Source organism: Suncus etruscus, chromosome 20, assembly GCF_024139225.1.
Source record: "Suncus etruscus isolate mSunEtr1 chromosome 20, mSunEtr1.pri.cur, whole genome shotgun sequence".
In the NCBI taxonomy this organism is placed as follows: domain Eukaryota; kingdom Metazoa; phylum Chordata; class Mammalia; order Eulipotyphla; family Soricidae; genus Suncus; species Suncus etruscus.
The window spans coordinates 30,884,968-30,901,319 of NC_064867.1; the positions used below are offsets into that span (position 1 = coordinate 30,884,968).

General features: G+C 50.5%; 1 protein-coding gene and 1 pseudogene across 1 annotated transcript; one reads left to right on the top strand and one right to left on the bottom strand.

Moving 5' to 3' along the window:
* The first annotated feature begins 284 nt into the window (after positions 1 to 284).
* TMEM43 (transmembrane protein 43) lies at positions 285 to 15,630 on the top strand. Its single transcript, XM_049766535.1, has 12 exons — positions 285 to 303; positions 5,181 to 5,330; positions 7,196 to 7,330; positions 8,629 to 8,723; positions 9,498 to 9,547; positions 9,873 to 9,942; positions 10,496 to 10,566; positions 11,185 to 11,306; positions 11,508 to 11,582; positions 11,965 to 12,066; positions 14,357 to 14,474; positions 15,408 to 15,630. The coding sequence occupies exons 1-12, from the start codon at positions 292 to 294 to the stop codon at positions 15,608 to 15,610; spliced, it is 1,203 nt and encodes a 400-aa protein (XP_049622492.1). The 5' UTR covers positions 285 to 291; the 3' UTR covers positions 15,611 to 15,630.
* Positions 8,770 to 8,898, bottom strand: LOC125998523 (uncharacterized; annotated as a pseudogene).
* Positions 15,631 to 16,352: the final 722 nt, after the last annotated feature.

Here is a 16,352-nt window from a genome sequence, read left to right on the forward strand (position 1 = left end):
CTGCGCACGTGGGCACTAAGAGGAGGTCTTGGGGCACGCGTGCGCAGAAAGCCTTTTCTCCTACGCACGGGGGGCAACTTTTATCTGGACTACGTTTCCCAAGGGGCATTGCGGCGCGCTTGCGCAGAAAAGCCTTGCCCCTCCCTCGGGGCGGTCACTTTTGTATCTAGTCTTCCCGGGTTCTGCATCTTTCGCCATCGTGCAAACAGTCCTTGGACTCCGCAATCTGGCAGTGGCGGGCCCTTTTGCTAGCCGAGTTAAGTGAGGTGCAGAGGCGAGTTGACTCCCATCATGGACAGGAATGTGAGTATCCTTGCGGCCTGCTGGGCTCCATCTACCCTGACGTTTCCATTTCCTTTCCTTGCTTTTGCTTGTCTGAGCTGTGCAGATGGGACCCTGTCAACCTCTGCTTGTCTATCTGGTCCATCCCTCATCCCGGGGATGCTCAAATTTGCTGAATTTGAGGACCTTTGGAGCCTCAAAAGGACCCAGTGCAACTGGTCCAACCCAGGGGGAGCTGGCCTTGCACAGGACAGACACAAGCTGTCCCCAAATCTGGTGCTGGGGTAGGGCAGGGTTGGGGTTGGGCCTTAGAGGTTTCATGGGGAGTAGTGGAGGGAGTGCAAGAGAAGCATTCCAGCATGGATTTGTTTAGAAAGGTCCTGGCTGGTGCTTTCCCTTCTCCCTGCAGCCCCCCCCCCCCCTTTTCTATGGGGCTTTTCTATTTAAGCCCACACACCTCCCACCCGGGGTGCTGGGTGTGGGACAAGCTGGTGTGACTCATGACTCCACTGCTCTGCAAGTGCCTGGGGAGCCAGCCCGGGAGCCCTGCCAGTGGCAGACACACCCTCCCTCCTTCCCTCCCTGCTCTGCTGCTGTCCTAGCTACCCAACTCCCTTCTTGGCCCCATGCACCCATTTCCCAGCCCATCCAACCCACACCTCATCTTCTCTGAGAAGCCAGACTGGGGTCACCCACAGCAACCATATCCTCTGTTGAGAATTGTTGGGAGTTTCTAAGTAACTCTGGAGAATCAGGTAGGAGGAACCTTGCTGCCTCCTGCAAGCAAAATCTCACTACTCCACTCCATATCCAAGGCCAGTTTCCCCCTTGCCAGCTTCCCTTAACTGGCTTTGCTGGGCAGTGTTTGGCCAGGGGGCAAGTCCATATTCTTCCTCTGCATGCTTATGGGGCCTTCATCTCCCAGGGCTTCTGGATCCTTGTGAAATTGGTTACTCTCACGTTTGAGGGTGTCTACTAAACACAGTACCAGGTGCATAGAAGGTACATAATCCAGGAAAAAAGTCTCTTCACTGAAGTCTGGTATAATAGAACTGGGAGGCAGAGTGAGAGCCACTGCCTTGGGTTTGTTGGGACCTGATGTTGCCTGAAAGATGTGGGTGAATTTGGGTATCCTCTGTTGCTAAGCCTTTGTTGATTCATCCCATAGCTGGGTGGACATCTGTGGGCGCCAAAGGTGGGGTGAAGATCTAAAGATAGTGAGGTGGAGTAGGGAGGCAACAGAATTCCTAACCACTCTCCCACCAGCCCAGCCACTCTCTCTTACCCCTCACTGCCATTCCTAATCCATGGAGCTGCCTTTGTCTTGTGTGTGATAAGAGTCCAGGCCAAGATAAGTGGCTCAAAGGTGGCCTTGGGGAGAAAGTGAATAGGGGGCCACCCTCTAGGGAGGTGATACTCTCAGCTCCTGTTCTGAGCCTGGTTCCCTGAAACTTGAGGGTTGTATAGGAGCCCTTGGCCTAGATTTCTTCTGCCCAGCCCTGTCTGCGAAGTCCAGCCCTGGTTGGCTACATTCCCTGAGTGGCAGTGGACACACACCCAGCCTTGTCTCTCTTACAACTACATAAATTCTCAGCATGGAGTTGCAGGTCTGCTGTGAACTCACTTGGGTGTATCTCACTGACCTGTGATTCCTTTCTCCCCAGATCCTTCTACTCCAGTGTTCCCTCTTCCAGGAAGCCTGCCTTTATTCCCCAGGCTAAAAGGAGATATTCTTTAGTATTTGATCTGTCCCATGCTTCAGGCAATCAGCATGGCCTAGGATGGTCTGTGGTTGTCACTAATATTCTTCTTGTTTTTGTTTTGTTTTGGGGTTATACCTGGCAGCAACCTGGTTACTCCTGGCTCTGCACTCAGAAGTTGGTTCGGGCAGGCTCGAGGGACCATATTGGATGCCGGGATTCGAACTGGAGTTCATCCTATGTTGGCCATATACAAGGCAAACGCCTTACCACTGTGCATTGTTCGAGCCCTATCACTAGTATTCTTCTTTTTTTTTTTTTTTTTCCATATGGGATGCCGGGATTTGAACCACTGTCCTTCTGCACGCAAGGCAAACTCCTTATCTCTGTGCTATCTATTGGGCCCTATCACTAGTATTCTTAATGCTTGCCTCTTATCCCTTAAGACCCAATTTAGCACTCAGAAAGCTCTGCCATGGATCAGAGAAATAGTACAGGGGGTAAGATGCTTGCCTTGCATATAATCTGCCCATTTTCAATATATTATGATTCCACTAGAACTGATCCCTGAGGCAAGAGTAAGCATAGAATTACTGAGTATGGTGCAAAACCAACAAGAAAAAAAACAAAAGCTCAGCCATTATTTGCAAGTTTAATTTAAAATATTATCTCCAATAGTCTCTTTTGTAAATCATTTTAGCAACTTTAAAAAACTAAAAAATGGGGCCGGCGAGGTGGCGCTAGAGGTAAGGTGTCTGCCTTGCAAGCGCTAGCCAAGGAAAGGACCACGGTTCGATCCCCCGGCGTCCCATATGGTCCCCCCAAGCCAGGGGCGATTTCTGAGCACGTAGCCAGGAGTAACCCCTGAGCATCAAACGGGTGTGGCCCGAAAAACAAAAAAAAAAAATTAAAAAGTATATATCTGGGGCCAGAGTACAGCAGGGAGGGCTCTCTTGCCTTGTGTGGGCCTGACGCATGTTCTACCCCTGACACTCCTTAAGGTCCGCTAAGCACTGCCAGGATTAATTCCTGAGTTTAGATTCAAAAGTAACTCCTGAATATCACTGAATGTGGCCCCCAAACCAAAAATAAATAAAGTGATAAAAAATGACATCTTGGGCCGGAGCAATAGCATACGGTAGGGCTTTTGAACCCAGGACTACCCAGGACAGATCTGTGTTTGATCCCCAGTGTCTCATATGGTCCCCCAAACCAGGAGTGATTTCTGAGTGCGTAGCCAGGAGGAACCCATGAGCGTCACCAGGTGTGGCCCAAACACAAACAAAAATATGACGTCTTCCCAGACATAGTACAGCAGGGAGGGCACTTGATTTGCATGTGGCCAACCCAGATTCATATCCTGGTGCCCCTTGAGCTTTCTTGGAGCAATCCCCAAATAAGGATCCCAGTAGTAAGCCTTGAATACCACCAGATCGGCCCCCAAACAATTCAGTAAATAAAGGAGCAGGAGAGATAGTACAGTGGGCAAGGCACTTACCTTGCATATGGCCAACCTGGGTTTGATCCCTGACAAATTGTATTGTCCCTTGAACACTGCCAGGAATGATTCCTGAGTGCAGAGCGAGGAATAACCCATGAGCATTGCTGGATGCGGCCCCCAAAACAAAAAAACAAACTAAAAAAAGTAAAATGAATGAATGTAAAACTACATCTCCCAGCCATAGATGTGGCTTGGTAGTAGAACACTGACTTGTGGGCCCGGCGAGATAGCACAGCGGTGTTTGCCTTGCAAGCAGCCGATCCAGGACCAAAGGTGGTTGGTTAGAATCCTGGTGTCCCATATGGTCCCCCGTGCCTGCCAGGAGCTATTTCTGAGCAGACAGCCAGGAGTAACCCCTGAGCACTGCTGAGTGTGACCCAAAAACCAAAAAAATAAAAAATATAAATAAATAAATAAAAAAAGAACACTGACTTGTCTTGCATGCATGAGACTCTGATTCCACTTCTGACACCATATTGTCCTTGAGCACCCAGGGAACAATCCCAAGCACCAAACCAGGAGTAGCCTCCTGAGTACTGCCAGGTGTGTCCCCAAGGCAAAAAAAAAAATAATAATCATAATAATTTTAGTATGTGGGGGAGAAGGGGTTATTGGTGGTGGGAATGTTGCATTGGTGAAGGGGGGTATTCTGTTTATGACTGAAACCCAACTACAAACAGGCTTGTAATCATGGTGCTTAAATATTTATTAAAATAAATACATAAATAAAATAAAAATAGAGGATTCAAAAAAATATATAATGAAACAAGGAATTGGAGAAGTGGCACTAAATTCTAGAAGCAGCTAGGTGGGTCCATAGTGATGTTGCTACCTCTAGCCTGTCAGGAAAGGGCTACTAGGGAACTTCTTGGGGTGAAGAAGGTGTTCTGTTTCTTCATCAGGGTGGCAGTTATCAGCAAATATATATAAAAGTGTTTCTTGTAGGAGGTATTTGGGAGGCAGATGAGGATGGAGAGACACAGTGGAGGGAAGAGGACACTGGTGGGGGAATTGATGTTGAAACATTATATACCTGAAGCCAAATTATACATGACTTGATAATTTCATGGTGACTAAAAGCAAAATAATTTTTTTTAAAAAAAGGATTGTCAGGGCCCAGAGAGATAGCACAGCAGCGTTTTCCTTACAAGCAGCCGATCCAGGACCAAAGGTGGTTGGTTAGAATCCTGGTGTCCCATATGGCCCCCCGTGCCTGCCAGGAGCTATTTCTGAGCAGACAGCCAGGAGTAACCCCTGAGCACCGCCAGGTGTGGCCCAAAAACTAAAAAAAAAAAAAAAAAAAAAAAAGGATTGTCAGTTGATGGGATATGCATTTGTCAGTCTTCATCAAGCTTAGTATCTATATATGTTGTTTGCAAATAATAGTAATGAAAGCCTCACTTGTACAGCATAATAAATACCAAAGTTCTGCTTCTTATTTTGGTTCTAGAGCTTGAACCGAGGGCCTCCCCTTAGGAAAGGCAAATGCCCTTCCACTAAGCCACATCCTCGGATGACTCAGCCTGGTTTCAATGTTTTATTTCGTTTATCTCCCCCTGCCCTTCCCTTTGCTAATGTGATGGAATTGATGCATAGATATTGTAATGATTGGGGATCGCAGACACTCCACTCCTGACTGCCATGCTGGGGCATCAACTACCTTTCATTCTATTTTTTCCACTGTGCTTTCCCTCCAGTCTTCCAGTACAAGTAACAGGCGAGAACATGTCAAAATTACAACTAACCCACAGCCGGGCTTCCTGGAGCGACTGAGTGAGACATCGGGCGGCATGTTTGTGGGACTCATGACCTTCTTGATCTCCTTCTACTTAATCTTCACCAATGAGGTAAAATGCTGGAAGCCCTCTGTGGAGCCTGAGAAACTGGGTTCGATAATAAGGCCTCAGATTTAGAAAGAGAGAAGGGAGGGTACTGAATGACTGGATCTAAATTCTCATGTGAGGTTTCCAGGCCTCTCCATTTCTTCCTTTCTTCTTTATCTCTGCTGTGAGATTTTCTTCTTTTCCTTTGTCCTAGCAAAATTCCAGAGCCACATCTAACCAATCTAGCAACTCCCAAGGAAAGAGGAACCATCTCTTTCTAAATAACTTGGGCAGAAGTTGCAGGAACTTTGGTTCTGTCACCCAGCCACTCCCTGTGGCTAGTGGACACTTCTGATTGGTTACTCTGGGTCACATGATATGGTGAGCAGCTCATTCTTTTCAGATTGAATGAGCCCTACACCCTCCTCTGGAGAAGGGGAGAAGACAATATGGAATCAACATAGTTGTACAATGACAAATGAATGGATTATGAAGATGTGGCATATAGTTGTAAGGAACAATGAAATCATGCAATTTACTGCAACCTGGTTGAAACTGGAAGACATCCTGTTGAGTGAAGTCAGCCAGAAGAAAAAAAGATAAACACAGGATGATCTCACCTGTGCTATATAAAATAATTGATTAGAAAATACCATGTAGGGGTGAGGAAAAAAAAAGAAAATGTAATGTAGGGACCAGAGAGATTGCACAGTGGTAGGGTGTTTGCCTTGCAAGTAGCCGACCCAGGACTAACTGTGGTTTGAATTCTGGCATCCCATATGGTCCCCTGTGCTTGCCAGGAGCGATTTCTGAGCAGAGAGCCAGGAGTAACCCCCGAGGGCCGCCAAGTGTGTCCCCCCAAAAAAAAGAAAATGTAGGGGGCCGGAGAGATAGCATGGAGGTAAGGTGTGTGCCTCTCATGCAGGAGGTCATCGGTTCGAATCCCGGCGTCCCATATATGGTCCTCCCGTGCCTGCCAGGAGCAATTTCTGAGCCTGGAGCCAGGAATAACCCCTGAGCACTGCCGGGTGTGACACAAAAAAAAATAAATAAATAAATAAAAAAAAAAATTAAAAAAAAAAAAAAAAAAGAAAAAGAAAATGTAATGAAATGTAATGTAGTAATGGGGAGGATACCTAGATTACTCTGAACCCCAGAGTCTAGGAAGGAAAAGGACAGAGATGGAAAGATATCAAGGAGGGAAAGAAGATGAAAGGGAATTATTGGAGGGACAGGCACCTGAAATTCAGTTATATTGGGGGTGAGGGAGAGTGGTAAAACTATACTATACATTCAAAGCATAGACTCAACAACACTGGAAATGTGAGATCTCAACTGAAACCACCGAACTTTAATTGCCTGCCAAGATGTTGAAATTTTATATGCCCCAAACTCATCTATCAGTAATTTTGTAAATCATGGTTCCTCAAGTAAAAAGTGTTTTGAATTTTCTTTAAATAAGTGAGGGGGCCGGAGTAGTGGCGCAAGTGGTAAGGCGTCTACTTTGCATACGCTAGCCTAGGACGGAACTTGGTTCGATCCCCCGGCTCCCATATGGTCCCCCAAGCCAGGAGTGATTTCTGAGCACTTAGCCAGGAGTAACCCCTGAGCGTTAACGGGTGTGGCCTCCCCCCCCAAAACAAACAAACAACAAAAAAGAGGTGAGAAGACCGGGAGCCATATGCCCAAACATGGAACAATGCCAATATGAGTGGATGGCAGTGGGAAGAGGTCAGCCTGGCAAATTGCAGCTGTACCCCTCATGGGCCCTTGTTTGTTTTCCAACTGCAGAGTGGGTAGGTCATTTCTAATGTTCTCCAAAACATCCAGGGTACACACAGCCCAGGGGCCTGCACCACGTGACTGAAACCTTCCCTCTATCCTCCCAGGGCCGCGCACTGAAGACTGCCACCTCTTTGGACGAGGGGCTCTCACTCGTCGTATCCCCAGACAGCATCCACACTGTGGCACCAGAGAATGAGGGGCGACTCATACACATCATTGGGGCTCTTCGGACGTCCAAGGTGAGCTGGCAGTGGTCACTGAACAGACAGAGACCCAAGGTGTCTGGCTGGGATGGCACAGGCAAAGATTTGGGACATCAGGGCCCTGAGGGTAGACACATGTACCCACGAGTCCCACCTCTGCCACTCAAAACCCAGAGACCCAGTATGCCCAAGGGTGCTACATTATCAGTTATAAAGCAGGGAGAACCCATGTGTGCTCATGAGGACCAGCCTGGAGACTGAGCCAGGCAGAGGCACAAACTTGACAAACACCATAGATACTCAAGTATAAGCTGGCCCGTGTATAAGTCGACCCCCCATAATTTTACCCTAAAAACTGAGAAAACTTAGTGACTCAAATATAAGCCGAGGTGGAGAATGCAGCAGCCTCTGGTAAGTTTTAGAAATAAATTAATATAGGGGCCGGAGAGATAGCATGGAGGTAATGCATTTGCCTTGTATGCAGATAATCCCGGCATCCCATATGGTCCCCCGAGCCTGCCAGGAGCGATTTCTGAGCATAAAGCCAAGAGTAACCCCTGAGTGTTGCCAGGTGTGACCCAAAAAACAAAAAACAAAAAAAAAAAAAGAGAGAAATAAATATAAAATATATATATAGTATTTAATGGCAACTTTAATAAAGTGAGTAGACCATTTTAGACAGTAAAGCATTGTAAATAAATAGTTAAAAATCCTGAATCTTTATATTCCCAAACCCCTGATTATAAGGATTCAGGATTTATAAACATTTATTTACATGACTTTACTGCCCTCGATGGGTTTTTCCACTTAATGAACTGTGCCATTAAATATTGTGGGTTAAATAGTTCGGTGGCATCCAGTTAAGTTTAGCGGCCTACCTCTTCACCTCAGCCATGACTTGTGGACTGAACTGAAGCACTGAGGTGTCCCTCCAGCAGACTGGAGATTTCGTGTATTTAATAACCTGTATGACCTGAGTATAAGCCAAGTTCAGGTTTTTTGGAACAAATTTTGTGTTGGAAAAACTCGGCTTATACTTGAGTACATACAGTAGGTGTTTTCCGGGATGATGGCTGTGGAAAGGTGATGAAAATTCTCTCCTGTGTGACTCCAGATCCTTTGTCTTTCCTGCCATGTCCCTAAGCCCTGCAGCTTGAGTCTGCCCTGCGAGGCATCCAAGGACCCTCCCACATAAAGCAACTCTAGAAATGTCCTTCCTGCCCTGGTGCTCTGATCCCTGCAGTTAAGCTTTCCCTATGCCCTAGGTGGGGGTGTTGAATCCCATCTCTTCTGACTGCTCTTTTCTATTTCTTACCCTCTGATTCTTTCTGAAGCTCTTGTCAGATCCCAACTACGGAGTCCACCTGCCAGCGGTGAAGCTGCGCCGGCAAGTGGAGATGTACCAGTGGGTAGAAAGCGAGGAGTCCAGGTGAGGCCCGGGGAATGGAGAATCTTCAGGGGGACAGGGGTGCAGTGGTGAGTCACAGCAGCTTCCCAATGACCAATTCCATTTGATATATTGTCATCGATAGACGACTTATCAGATATTAAACTGATAAGAACAGATACTACACTTGATCTTAGCCAAAAGGCTGAGAAGCGATAGGAGCAATTTCTGAGCGCATAGCCAGGAGTAACTCCTGAGCATCACCAGGTGTGACCCAAAAACAAAATTAAAAAAGAAAAAAGGGGCCGGGAAGGTGGCGCTAGAGGTAAGGTGTTTGCCTTGCAAGCGCTAGCGTAGGACGGACCGCGGTTCGATCCCCCGGTGTCCCATATGGTCCCCCCAAGCCAGGGGCGATTTCTGAGTGCATAGCCAGGAGTAACCCCTGAGCATCAAACGGGTGTGGCCCAAAAACAAAAAAAAAAAACAAAACTTTCCTCTAGCAAGGTTTTTGCCAAACTCCCCATGGGGCAGGAGTAACCAGAATCCCAAGATAGGACTCCCTAGCTGCACTGGGATCACTTGGAATGGGCTTGGACAGCTACACTGAGCTATGTGGATGGGGGCGTTCAGGGAATCTTGGGGGTGAGAATGTGGCCTCTTCTGCCCAGGAGCAGGGTATGGCCTGGTGTGATATGGAGGGGACTAGACCAGGGTCTCTCTCTGGGAGGACATGGTCCTCCCGCTCCGGTGTTCTCCCTACCACCTCAGTTGCCCCCAATTTCTCCAGCACCTACTGAGATTCTTTTTGCCCTGCAGGGAGTACACCGAAGATGGGCAGGTGAAGACGGAGAGGAAGTATTCCTACAGTGAGTGTCCCAGGCCCGAGGCTGGTAGCGGGAAACCCCACATTTATGCATCTACTCCCTAAGGCTCACCTCTGAGTCCCCATCAGACAGACAGCCCCCCATCAGTACCTCCTTCATCAGATAGGAGTCCCTCCCCTATCAGATAGGAGCCACCCTATCAGATAGGAGTACCCCCTTCATCAGATTGGTACTTCCCCTATCAGATAGGAACCTCCCTCCATTAGATAGGGCCCCCCCCCCCATCTATCAGGAGCCCCTGGGCTAGACCATTGAGACCTGCTGCTGCTCCTTCCCTGCTCTCTGAGTCATTGTTTCTCCCATGCAGACACTGAGTGGAGGTCAGAGCTCGTCAGTAGCAGAAACTTTGACCGAGAGATTGGCCACAAAAACCCCAGGTAAGGGCTAGGTGTGTGCCAAGGTCAACCTCATCGGTCAACAACTGGGTTCAGCCTTTGGTATTAGCCAGGGTCAGCCTTGATTGCATGCTGGGGTCAGCCTAGCTGGGCACTAGCTGGGGCAAATCTAGCTGAATCCCACCCAGCAACATCTGTATCCTCTTGGGAATGTTGCAGAGCTGCACCTGTACTGGGCATTGGGATGCCCAGATGGGTACTGACTCGCTGCCCCACAGGCTGCCTCCAATCCAATGACTGTGCACAGTCTTCTGGTTGGGAGCATGGAAACCTAGGTCATGATGGCTTATGCTCAGGCTTATGGTGGTAATGGGCACCAAAGGATGCAGGGGACATGGGGCAGAGAGAGGGTGGGACAGCCAGGCAGGTGGGCCAAGGGGCTCCTTACTCTGGGACCCTGCAGACAGGACGGGTACTGGACCCAATGGTGAGTGAGGGAAATCTGGTGGAGCTGGTGGTTCTGCAGCAACTGCTGCAGAGGGGGGACCGACAGTTCTGCTGCCAGCTCCCTGACAGCCCCTTGCCCTCTCCTTAGTGCCATGGCAGTGGAGTCCTTCACAGCAACAGCTCCTTTTGTCCAGATCGGCAGGTTCTTCCTCTCAGCCGGTATGTCTTGGGCCCCTGCAGGGAGCTGGGCTAAACAGCTAAACATACCCGGTCCACCTCTGGCCACACCAGGAATGGGTGTTATGAGCAAGATTGACCCCGAACTGTGGGCTAAGTTGACACCTTTCCTAGCATCGCTCAGGAGAGGGCAGAATGAAGCCCGGGGGCATGATGGGACACCAAGTCTTGGTCACTGCTGGGCAGAGCCCCTGAGTGAGACCTTGGCACCGGCTGTCCCGGAGTCCTTGGGGGCATCCAACATGGTGCTTTGATGTAGATTCATTACCAGCTCTCTTGAGGAGTTCTAAGCTCTGTCCCTGTACCTGGCAAGGGAGGGTGACAAAGAAGACTTTGTCTTCATAGTGTGTTCTCGTAGCAAGTCCAGGGAGGAGCCTGAAGAGCCCAAGCTGCTGTCTGCTCTGTATATGGCTGACCAGTCCATGATGGAAGGGGACAGGACTGAAGTTATTCCCAGAACTGTGGTGCCTCTTGGTGGATGGCGACCTGGGGCTGGCCATTTGGGGGTGACTTTGAGGTCAGGGACCTTGCCCAAGGGCCTCAAGACACCCCATGGTGGTGTCTGACCTCCCACACCTTCCCCTTTCCCCCTTTTCCCAGGCCTTATTGAAAAAGTCGACAACTTCAAGCCCCTGAGCCTGTCCAAGCTGGAAGACCCGCATGTGGACATCATTCGCCGGGGGGACTATTTCTACCACAGTGAAAACCCCAAGTATCCGGAGGTACACATGGGTCTGGGGATACCTTGGGCCTGGACCCCCATACCTCAGGACACCCTTCTGCCCCAGACTTGCCTGGGCATTGCTGAGGCACAGGGACCCACAGTCAAGTGTATGGAAAAGAGAAGTAGGGGGTGCAGGCAGGTGGGAATGGGGGTGGGAGTTTGGAGTGTGTTGACCCTGCTGACTGTCTCTTCACTGCAGGTTGGGGACCTGCGTGTTTCCTTTTCCTACGCAGGGCTGAGTGGCGACCACCCTGACCTGGGTCCGGCCCATGTGGTAAGTCCTTTCCCTGACCTCCACTGCAGGGCTCAGAGACACTGCAAGGTGCTTTGGGGCTGAGGGAACTTGGAAACCCTCAAACTCAATAATATCCTCACATATAGAATCTAAGGCATCTGTGCCTGGCAGCTGGCGAACCGCGGCCCTGTGGGTTCTTGCTGCGCCTCAGGAAGATTCTTTCTACATCTGGGTCTATGCTAGGTCTCATTTTGGCCCCCTACAAACTCACTTCCCCAGCCCTGGATGCTCACTGGGCTCAGAACCCAGAGAGTTCAGCTCTAGGATTGCCTCATCATCCTCCTTGAGTTGCACCTGGGACAGGGCTGCCCTTCAGTTTCTACTCTGACCTCTGACTTCTGACCTCTGACCTCACTGACAGGTGACTGTGATTGCCCGGCAGCGGGGTGACCAGCTCGGCCCTTATTCCACCAAATCTGGGGACACTTTGCTGCTGTTGCACCATGGTGACTTCTCAGCGGAGGTGAGTTGTTCTCCTTTCTCTGTCTCTCTGTCTCTCTCTGTGTCTCTCTCTCAGTCTCTCTCTGTCTCTCTCTCTCTCTGTCTCTCTCTCTCTCTCTCTCTCTCTCTCTCTCACACACACACACACACACACACACACACACACACACACACACACACACACACATATCTGGGCCCTCCTGTGCATGCAGGGCCCCCAAACCTACCCACCCCATGAGCAGCCCAAGGAGGTGAGATAAAGATGAGCCAAGTTAGAAGCATCTGTGTTGGGGCCACTACCAGGGCAGACACATGTAGACTTCTGTGCTGGCTTACACAGGAGTGGCACCCCAGGGGACATCTAGAGATGCAGAGATATCAGAGCCCTCTATGTTGGGTCTCCAGGCAATAGTGAGGAAAATACTGCAAGGATCAGGCCAGTGGGACTATGGCCAAGCATGACTTGTTGCATAGAACATGGACATCTTGTCCCCATGTGGCCACTTCAGTGGGGCTGGGGAGAGGACAGAGCCCTTTGGGAGGGGTGTCCCTGCCTTGGGAACACTTGGCAGGGGTGGGTGAAGAGAAGGATGCAAAATGTGGAAATGGAGTGAGGGTGAGGACCCCTAGACCTGGGGCCATGCCTTTTGAGGTCCAAGAGGGTGCCATGAAAGTGTTGGTAGCTTATCCCAGTGGCCTGGCTATGAACCTGCATGTGGCTCTCGCAGGGTTGAACCTGATACAGAGAGTATCTTGTTCCCAGTGTTCTGCACTGGGGCTCCCTGCAGCCTTTCCCAGTTCCACAGTGGCTGGGAAAACCTCCCCATGGCCAAGCTTCTGGCAGAGGTCTCTGCAGCTCTCCAGAACCCAGAGTGTGGCCCAATGAACCCCTGGGGTTCTCCTTCATGTGCCAGGCCAGGGGCCCCATTTCCCAACTGCCTCCCCAGTCTGATGTCCCTGAGTCATACTTTCCTTCCCCTGGCAGCTCCCAGCCCTGTGGGACAATTCTAAAATTAGAAGCCCTGCCTAGGCCTGGCTTTTTAACCATGACCCCACCCTGAGCTGCCACTCCCAGCAGGTGAAACACAGGCCTCAAAGCTGCACCCCAGTAGGTCCTGACCTGGGGTCCACAGCTGCTGGCCTATGGGTAAGAGCCTCAGCTTCCCCTTTGGGCACCACAGTGAAAGACACACCTGAGAAATAATAAGCTGCCAGTGTGGACAGTAGTGGATGGGCCTGCCATGATCCAGGGCTCTGGGCATAAGGGGTCTTGGAGCCAGGACTGGAAGCTTTGTATGGGACAGGCCGAGCAAAGTGGCTGTGGCATAAGACCCCATTAGGGGGTACTGCATCTCCCCCAGACAGGATCCATCCCTAAGGACGGGAGTGGATGTGGGGGCACAGGACAGGTCTTGGCATGGGCCATGTGGCGAGCCAGCCACTGCAGTGGCCTCTGGAAATGGGACCCTGGAGGGGAGGACAGTGTGGAGAGGATACTGGTAGATGTGGATGGTATTGTAAGGTTTTCCAGTGGCCAGGGTCAGGGTGAGCAAGTCAATTTGACACCTCAGTTTCAGCTGGGGCAGGGCCATAAAATGGCACTGTCAGTGGTGGTGGGAGACCCAGGGGTTCAAGGAAAATGGGGACCAAAGGGTTACAGCAGAACCCTGAGACTGGAAGATAGCGCAGCAGGAAGGGTGCTTGCTTTGCACTCTCCCAACCCAGATTTGATACCCTGTATCCCATATGGTCCCCATGAGCCTACAGGAATGATTCCTGAGTGCAGAGCCAGGAGTAAGCTCTGAGGGCTGCTGGGGGTGGCCCATGATAGAAAGAGAGGGCAGAAGAAGGAAGGGAGGGAGAGAGGAAGGAAAGAAGGTAGGTTTGTTCTGGGGAGCAAATAATTGGCTAGTAGTGGTGTAGTGATGGGGGACCCAAAGATGGTCCCAATGGACGAGGAATAGACCCTGAGCATTGCTAGATGTGGCCCACAAAATTGAACATACACACACATATGCATGCATGCATTGGCCATAGGCCCTGCCAACACTGTTACATGTGGTCACGTTTGGAGGGGACAGGGCTTGTTTCTCATTAGGCTGCGACCTCAGAGTTCTTGGTAAAGCTGGCTCTGCTTTGACAAGGGCCGACCTTCCAAAAAGCTCTTGGTGCTGGGCACATGCTGAGCTGGGGGCAGATGTGCCCTTAAGTCCATCCAGTCCCTTCAGATAGATTGTCAGCTCCTGGGTAGGCCTCTGGCCCCCTGACCCTTACCCAGACAGCACGATGACCTTCTTTCTCCTCCACTGTAGGAGGTGTTCCGTCGAGAACAAAAGAGCAACTCTTTAAAGACGTGGGGCCTGCGGGCAGCTGGCTGGATGGCCATGTTTATGGGCATCAATCTCATGACCCGTATCATCTACACCCTGGGTAAGTGTGGATAGCAGGTGGAGTTGGGAGAGTGTTCCTGCCAAGGTTGGCAACAAGGAGCCTGGTCTTACCTATGTGGCCCTGCCTGGTGCTGGCCTGAGTTCCCTGCTGCCATGGTGGTCTGGCCTTCAGAGCCATTACCCCAGTGGTGATCCCAACTAGACCATTGCTATAGGTCCCAACAGAAAACTCCAGCCCAGGGCCCTGGAGTCTTCATTCTGGTAGTGGTAGAGCTTCATGTGCATGGAAGTCCTTGGCCTCGGGACCTTTGGGGTACAAAGAAGTTACCCATAGCCCCACCTTTCCCTGTAGCCATGATGGCTTGATGAGTATCTGCCCCCCCCCCCCCCTTAGTATGACTTGGCTTGTTTTATGTAGTCCCAGGAGGCCACTTGGAGCCAATACAACTTGCAGGGCTAGGGATTCTGGGGTCATGGATGCTGAGAGGAGTCCTGCTGGATCTAGGATGGGTCCTAGACTGGATAGTAGTGAGCTGGTAGCTGGGTGGGAATGAGCCCTGAGGCTCATTTTTTTGGTTATTTTGTTTGTTTTGGTTTGGTTTTTCGGCCACATCCGGTAGTATTCAGGGATTAGTCCTGGCTCTATGCTCAGAAATTATTTCTGCCAGGTTCAGAAATATGGGATGCCAGGGATTGAACCCACGCCGGCCATATGCAAAGCAAATATCCTACCTGCTGTGTTGTTGTTATGGCCCCAAGAGGCTCATGCATTTTCCTTAGAGGGTAAATGAACAGATGCCTCCAGCTAAGGTCCTGGCAGGCCCTGCTCTGTCAGCTTTGTGAGCTGCACAAGTTTGAAAGATCTGACTGACCCTGGACCCTCTCTCAGAGTGGATACACTTCTCCAGGGTGCTGTCCAGCTCTCAGCTCTGCTTGGGCCCCTGGAAACTCACGACCTTTGTTTTCCCCACAGTGGACTGGTTCCCCATCTTCCGAGACCTGGTCAACATCGGCCTGAAGGCCTTTGCCGTATGCATGGCTACCTCGCTAACGCTGCTGACCGTGGCTGCTGGCTGGCTCTTCTACCGGCCCCTCTGGGCCCTCTTCTTCAGCTCATTAGCCCTGGTGCCCCTCATCATTGCTCGGACCAGGGTGACGGCCAAAAAGCTGGAGTGAAATAGGCCCTGCGGCCACAGGAGACTCACGTGGCCCTCTCCACCTCTGACCCTATCTTCACCAACGTATGAATCTGGAGCAGTGTTTGATGTTCTGCAGCTGCATCTTCCCACCTCCTCTTTCTCTTCCTGGGCAGCTTTGGTGGGCAGAAAATGGCACTTCCTTTAACCTTTCCTTCCCCTGTGGCCTTTCCTGGTTTTCACTCACTCCCACAGGCCTGCTTGCTGCTATATCACTCAGTGCCCCATCCTTGAAACAGGCACCAGGGTCTCTGTTCCTTCCACTGCCTGTGCCCCTGAAACCTGGGGGCCCCTCGAAACAGGACAAGAGTACCAAGATAAACCAGCCAGCATGGGACTCCCACCCCTTCCCTGCCCCATCCCATAAGATGCCAAACCTTACAGTCAGGGGCTGGTGGGTAGGAGTGCTTCCTGTGGCCCCCCCCCACTTCATGCCTTTATGGTTCAAACCCCATCTGAACCGTGGGCTCCAAGGAGAAAACCCTGTGCTTTGAGGTGAGACCAGAGCCTTGAGGGGAGCCATGTGGGGTTGGAACAGACACTTGAGCATCACCTCTGTGGATCTCTAGTCCCTGGAAGCTTCCAGAATCAGTGAGATTTACTGGCACTTGAAATTGCAGCATTGGTGAAACCTTTCCTTCCTTGGGCTTGAGAAATGACTCCATGAGAGGAACATGCCTTGACTAGTTAACTATGAAAGGAGAACATGAGGAGCTTTATTC